This window comes from Chiloscyllium plagiosum, chromosome 5, assembly GCF_004010195.1.
Source record: "Chiloscyllium plagiosum isolate BGI_BamShark_2017 chromosome 5, ASM401019v2, whole genome shotgun sequence".
In the NCBI taxonomy this organism is placed as follows: Eukaryota; Metazoa; Chordata; class Chondrichthyes; order Orectolobiformes; family Hemiscylliidae; genus Chiloscyllium; species Chiloscyllium plagiosum.
In genome coordinates, this window is record NC_057714.1 from 32,172,835 (window position 1) to 32,180,041 (window position 7,207).

The window sequence follows — 7,207 nt, forward strand, 5'->3', positions numbered from 1 at the left end:
GCCCCCACCCCAGTCTGACCTATCACCCTCACCTTGACCTCTTTCCACCTATCACATTTCCGACGCCCCTCCCCCAAGTCCCTCCTCCCTACCTTTTATCTTAGCCTGCTGGACAAACTTTCCTCATTCCTGAAGAAGGGCTTATGCCCGAAACGTCGATTCTCCTGTTCCCTGGATGCTGCCTGACCTGCTGCGCTTCTCCAGCAACACATTTTCAGCTATGAATAGGAAGGGTTTAGATGGATATGGGCCGAGTGCTGGCAGGTGGGACGAGATTGAGTTGGGATATCTGGTCGGCATGGACGGGTTAGAGCGAAGGGTCTGTTTCCATGCTGTACATCTCTATGACTATCTATGACTGTAATATATTTTCAGAAAAATAACACAATACATATGAAGAAATAACAGTAAACTTAGAAAGTAAATCACAACAGAACAGTAATGATCAAATAATTCAGCCTCTTTTTGGAAGTGCCTATCAAAGGATACAGTATATATTACTAAGATGACTGATATCATTTTGAATGTTTTGCAAAAGCCGATAAAGAAACATGGGCAGCACAGTGGCTTAATGGTTAGCACTGCTACCTCACAGTGCCAGGGACCTGGATTTGACTCCTGCCTAGGGTGACCGGCTGTGTCGAGTTTGCACATTCTCCCTGTGTCTGCGTAGGTTTCCTCCCATAATCCAAAAATGTGCACGTCAGATGAATTGGCCATGCTAAACTGCCCATTGCGTTAGGTGCATTAGTCAGAGGTATGTATAGGGTAGGGGAATGGGTCTGAGTGGGTTACTCTTTGGAGGGTCGGTGTGGACTGGTTGGATCGAAGGGCCTGTTTCCATACTGTAGTGGAATCTAATCTCTACTTTTACCTTGCCAACAAACTTAAACCTGTAATTCTATTCACCTAAATATTATCAAAATCCTGAGACCCCTGTGCAAAGCTACAAAGATTCACCAGTTCATGCAGGAAACGGCTTACATCTGCATATGCCTCCTGTCTGCATACCTTACTTGCAAGTGGCATGTTTTTGTCAGTTGTTGGATCAACACATTCCAACTTTAAATGCTCACATCCGAATTGGAAACTAATGTAGATGTGTCACACTGTAACTTCAATCTCCCTCTAGTACTGGTTCTCCAAGACTTTCACTGTTGCTCCGTTGCAAAGATTTTCATTTTAGATTGTACACTCTTGGGTTCAAACCCTGCTCTGCACACTTCATTACAAAACCTGAGTTGACATTCTGTTTTATTCTCTCCTGGGATGTGGGCATCACAAACAAGTATTGAAAGAGGGTTACCTTGTCCAATGTGCCTCACTTGAGGTATGAAACCAAGTTACCATATGACCTCTAACAAGAGCGTACAAGGTCCAATGTCACTGAAAGAGAGCAGTGAAGTTTTCTTTCTGTGTTGGACAATGTTTATCCTCAGTCATCAGATTATCTTTGTTTTGACACTGTCACATATACGAAATTACAGTGAAATATATTGCTTTGCATACTCTACAGGCACATTGTACCATGCAAAGTGCTTCCAATAGCAGTGCAGAATACATGTTATTGCCACGGAGTGACAAAGATCACCATTAACATTTGAGAGGTCCTTTATTGTAGTTTATGGGCTTTGCTGTACACATTGACTACTATGTTTCTTAATTTACAACACTTCAAAACTAACTTATAAAGTGCTTTGTGGCACTAATTGGAAACTGATCTATCGGCTCATTAACTTGATCGTTACTGTGCAGCAAGGTTAGTGCTGCTTCTGTCATTCTGAAAGAAAATTGCACTTCACCCAGAAACTAAACATAGTCATAGAATTTTTATACCACAGAACAGGGTCCTATGGTTCATAATGTCTGTGTCAATCATCAAGCATCTATCTATTCAAATCCCATTTTCAAGCACTTGAATCAATCAGTCTTACGTTATGGCATTTCAAGGAATCAGTCTTACGTTATGGCATTTCAAGGAATTCTTATTTTCCATGACCATTCTCATCTCTACCATTGTTTTAGGTAATGAGTTCCAGGTACCCACAACCCTTTGGGTGAAAAGAAATTTCTTCATATACCTTATACACCACTTAATCCTTACCTTAAAACTGTGCCCCCTAATTATTGACCCCTTTATTAACATGTAACATTTCTCAATATCTACCCTGACTATACCCCTTCGAACATTATACACTTCAAACAGATCTCTCCCCAACCTCACCATCCCTTCAGCCTTCTATGCTTTAAGGGTAGCAACCTTAGCCTATCTTCATAACTGAATCACTCCACATCTGGCAATATCCTGATGAATCTTCTCTGCACCCCTCTCTAATGCAATCACATCTTTCCGCTAGTACGGTGACCGAAATTGCAGTACTCCAGCTGTGGCTCAACTAAGTTATAGACAGCTCCATCATAACCAACTTGCTCTTGCATTCAATGCCTTCCTAATAAAGGAAGTATCCTTCTATGCTTTCTTAATGTTAAACATAGAAAACAGGAGCAGGAAAACTTTCAGTGTTTTGGGCTCAAGTATTTTCTGTGACAGAAAATGTCTTAGGCTCACCTCTCTTTGAGTGAACAAATTTCTCATCACAATCCTAAATGGCCTACTCCATATCCTTAGACTGAACTTCCTGGTCATTTGGAACATCATTTCTGTCCATACCCTGTCTAGTCCTGTTAGAATTTTATAGGTTTCTATGAGATCAAACCCCTTCCCCATCAACCAAATTCTTCTAAACTCCAATGAATATAGTCTTAATTGAATCAGTTTCTCTTCATATATCAGTTCTGCCAGCCCAGGAACCAACCTGTTCATAGATAGAACAGAATCTCTACAGTGTGAAAATAGGCCATTTGGCGCGACAAGTCCACCCCGACCCTCCCAAGAGTATTCCACCCAGACCCATCCCTCTACTCTATCACTTTACATTTCTCCTGACTAATGCACTAACCTACCCATGGCTAATTCACCTAATCTGCACATTTCTGGACTGTGGGAGGAAACCTGAGCACCCGGAGAAAACCCACACAGACATGCGGAGAATGTGCAAACTCCATACAGGCAGTCGTCTGAGGCTGGAAACAAATCCAGGTCCCTGACACAGTGAGGCAGCAGTGCTAACCACTGAGCCACCACGCCACCCATCTGCTAAACTTTTGTTGCACTCTCTCCAAATCCAAAACATCCTTCCTCAGATAAGGAGACCAAAACCACACACAATACTACAAATGTAGTCTCACCCAGATCCTGCATGTTTGCTGCAAGACATTCCTACTCCTGTACTCTAATCCCACCACCACAGCAGATCAGGAAACGTGAATTCAATGCAAATCTAGAATGAAGATGACCATTGTCTGTTGTTGATTGTCAGAAAATGTCATCTGGTTCCCTGATGCCCTTGAAGGAAGGAAACTGCTATCCTTACCTGGTCTGGCCTACATGCAACTCCAGACCCACAGCAATGTGGATGACTCTTAACTGCCCTCTGAACAATTTTCCTCCTCGTCATTTACCACACCACCAACTTATGTGTCATCTGTAAATTTACTGATCAAACTTCCTACATTCATGTCTGGATCAATAATGTACACGACAAACAGAAAGGGACTCATGCTGAATATTGCGATACCCACTGGACACAGGCTTCCAGTCACAGAAATGCCCTTTGACCATCACCCTCTGTTTCTTTCACTAAGCAAATTTTAAGTCCAGTTTGCCAGGGACCCTCCAGGCTCTTAATTTCTTAACCAGTCTGCCATGCAAACTTTTGTCAAAAGTCTTAAAGAAGTCCATGTCGACTACATCAATTGCACTACCCTCATCTACACACCTAGTTATCTCCTCAAATAATTAAATCTGTTCTATGAAATACCACTTCAGAAGCAAATATCCTAACAACAATCACCTGCTATTTACAAAAGCATAATCTTTAACAATAGCACTACCTCTCACTGAGTCAGGCGCTAGAGTGTCAATATTCTTGACATTTCCTCATTTATGTCAGCCAGGTCTACCTGATTGGAGCAGATTAACAGCCTCAATCAGGGAACTCATATTCTATGATGTCCAGCTGGCTAACTTCTTTATAATCACTCCATTAGACATGATCAAAACCATTCTGATTGTCCTTGCTTAATCTTTTATCTCCAAGTGGAGATTAATTCTGTTCCTCAGATGTTTTTTCCCCAATAGTTCCCCTATGCTAACAATTGTTAACAGGCCTGTTGTTTCCTCACATAGCCCTACTATCGTCTTGAGTCATGGCACCACATTAGCTGTCTTCCAGTCCTATATTACCCCGCATATGGCCAGAAAGGATTTGAAAATTACATCAGAACTCCTGCAATCTCCTCCCTCATATCCCTCGGCAGCCTGGAATCCATCTCATCTGGGCCTGGGAATTTATCCACTTTCAAGTCTATTAAAACTGTGAATACCTCCAACCTCTTGATGTTAATTTGGTCAAATATACCACAGGCCCCTTCCATGACTTCTATACTTGTACTATCCTTTACTATAGTGAATATAGATGCAAAGTATTCATTTAAAAACTCTAACATGCTTTCCGGTTCCAAACACACATTGCTCCTTTGGCCCTGAATTGGTCCTGCCCTACTTCTGGTTATCCCCTTTCTCATAAAATACTTATAAAACACCTTTAGATTTCCCTTCACCAGTGTTTTCTTTTCCATGTCCTCTGATTACTAATTTATTTTTATTAAGTAACCCTTGCACTTTCTGTAGTCACCTCGGGCACCTGCTGTTGCGAACCATGGGTAAGACTTCGCTTTTTCCACCCCCCCTCCTCCCCTTATCCAATCCTTCCACCACAGTCCAACTTCAGAAAATAATAACATGTAGACCCGAAATCTCTGAACAAATGCCCATGCATCGTCCAAGATCTGAGAAGAGCCTACTTCCAAAGGTTTTGAACATCACTCAAACTGAGGGACTTTCCACTGTGCAAACTAAATTCCTGTGCTCCTGTTATCTACTGGGCACATCAGGAACTGCAATGGGTTTCACTACTGAACTATGAGTGGCTGGCGAGATGTGGGGAGGCCAGGGGAAGGAAGCTGGGGGCTGAGGGCGGCCGGGGTTTTGGGGAGCCGGTGGTATTACACAGAGGGAGGGTCTGACTCTGTCCCCGCTCCCGACTCTCTCACCTCCTCCGCCGCCATCTTTCTGTCGAAAGCGGTTGCCTAGCGACGTGACCTCACAAAGAGGCCCCGCGCTCACTCAGCACTGCCCGCTGCGCGCGCGCGGCTCATCGCCGTCACCGCCGTCCGCTGGAATGGCAACGTCCTCGATGATTTTTCACTGCAATGGTCGGCGTCCACTGCAGTGTCCACCACCTGCTGCAATGACCAGCTCCTACTGCAAAACCCACCATCAACTGCGTTATCCGAAAGCTACTGCAATATCCATCATCTATTGCAATGACCATCACCTAATGCAAAATCCACCAGCTGCTGCAATATCCATCGGCTGCTGCAAAATCCACCAGCTACTGCATTATCCATCACCTATTGCAAAATCCACCAGCTACTGCAATATCCACCATCTACTGCAATAACCATCACCTAATGCAAAATTCACCACTTACTGCAATATCCTCCATCGACTGCAATGACCATCAACTACTGCAAAATCCAACAGCCACTGCAACATACATCACCCACTGCAATGTCCACCGCCTACCGCAATGACCATTGCCTAATCCAAAATGCACCACCTACTGCAAAATCCAACCACCACTGCAATTACCATCACCTGCTGCAAAATTCACCATTTACTGCAATGACCATCAAATGCAATGTCCACTGTAATGTCCACTGCAATGTCCACCAGCTACTACAATATTCATCGCCTACTGCAATTACTACCACCACTGTAAAGTCCATCACACACTGCAATGACCTTGATGTACTGCAATGTCCACCATGTATTGCAATGTCAACTGCCTCCTGTAATGACCTCCACGCATTTCAATGAACACCATCCACAGCAGTGACCACTGCCCACTGCGATGACCAATGACCACAGCAATGTCCATCCTCAACTGCAATGTCCATCACCCACTGCATTGTCCACCACAAAAGTCCACCACCCAGCCCAATGTCCACTCTAATGATCACTTCCCACTGCAACAATCAATGTCCACTGCAATGTTTGCTATAATGATAATTGGCCTTTTGCAATGATCATCGCAGTGTCCACTGCATTATCACTGGTGAAGTTTCTGTGCGTCATATATTTAATCTCAAAGTCTGTGTCTCAGCTGCTATTGTAGTGGAGATGGTGAGAAGGTGAGGTTTGAAATCAGTTTGCAGAGAGGGATCTGTAGTCTTGCAGGATGGTACAGTGAAAGGAGAGCTGTCATCTTTCCCCTAGCTTCACGCACGAGGCCATGACAGGAGACGCTGCCGACTGGAGCAAGATACCCATCTGGGGCAGTGCACTGTCCCCAGTGAAAAGAATTGCCATCAAGAAATAAGGAGGGAGAAGATTAAATATGAGGTAGCAGTAATATAACCATTTTTTAAGATATATAAAGGGCAAAAGATAGACAAAAGTGGACTTGGGCAGTTGGAAAATCACGCTGAAGAGATAATAATAGGGAACAAGGAAATGGCTGAGAAACTGAATAATTACTTTCCATCAGTCTTCACTGTAGAAGATACGAGGACTATCCCAAAAATTCAAGAGAGTGAGGGGGCAGAGCTGAGTATGATGGCCATCACCAAGGAGAAGGAGCGAGAAAAATTAATGGCCTGAAGTGGATACATCAACTGAACCAGATGGACTACACCCCAGAGTGCTGTCGGAGATGGTTGAAGATATAGTGGAAGTGTTAGTGGTGATCTTTCAGGAATTGCTACAGTCATGGAGAGTCCAAGAGGACTAGAAAATCATAAACATTACACCCCTGTTTAAAAAGGAAATAAGGCAAAAGATGAAAAATTACAGACCAATTAGCTTAACCTCAGTTGTGGGTAAGATCCTGGAATCCATTGTGAAGGATAAGAATTCTGAATACTTGGAAGTGTACGGTGAAATAGGACAAAGTCACCATGGTTTCTTCAAAGGGAAGATAATGGCTGACAAACCTGATAGAAGTCTTTGAGGAAGTAACAAACAAGTTAGACCAAGGGTAGCCAATGGATGTTATCTACGTGGACTTCAAGAAGGCTTCTG

The 7,207-nt window shown here is 43.5% G+C and overlaps 1 protein-coding gene across 1 annotated transcript in view; it reads right to left on the reverse strand.

Annotated features, from left to right (window-relative positions):
• The window catches only part of LOC122549788 (leucine-rich repeat-containing protein 72), an 84,967-nt gene extending 78,857 nt beyond the window's left edge, over window positions 1-6,110 (reverse strand). The window contains exon 1 of the mRNA XM_043689821.1: window positions 5,176-6,110. Within this exon, the coding sequence (XP_043545756.1) occupies window positions 5,176-5,190 (15 nt within the window). The 5' untranslated portion in view covers window positions 5,191-6,110. The remainder of the gene's footprint in view (window positions 1-5,175) is intronic.
• Between the last annotated feature and the right edge of the window lie 1,097 nt (window positions 6,111-7,207).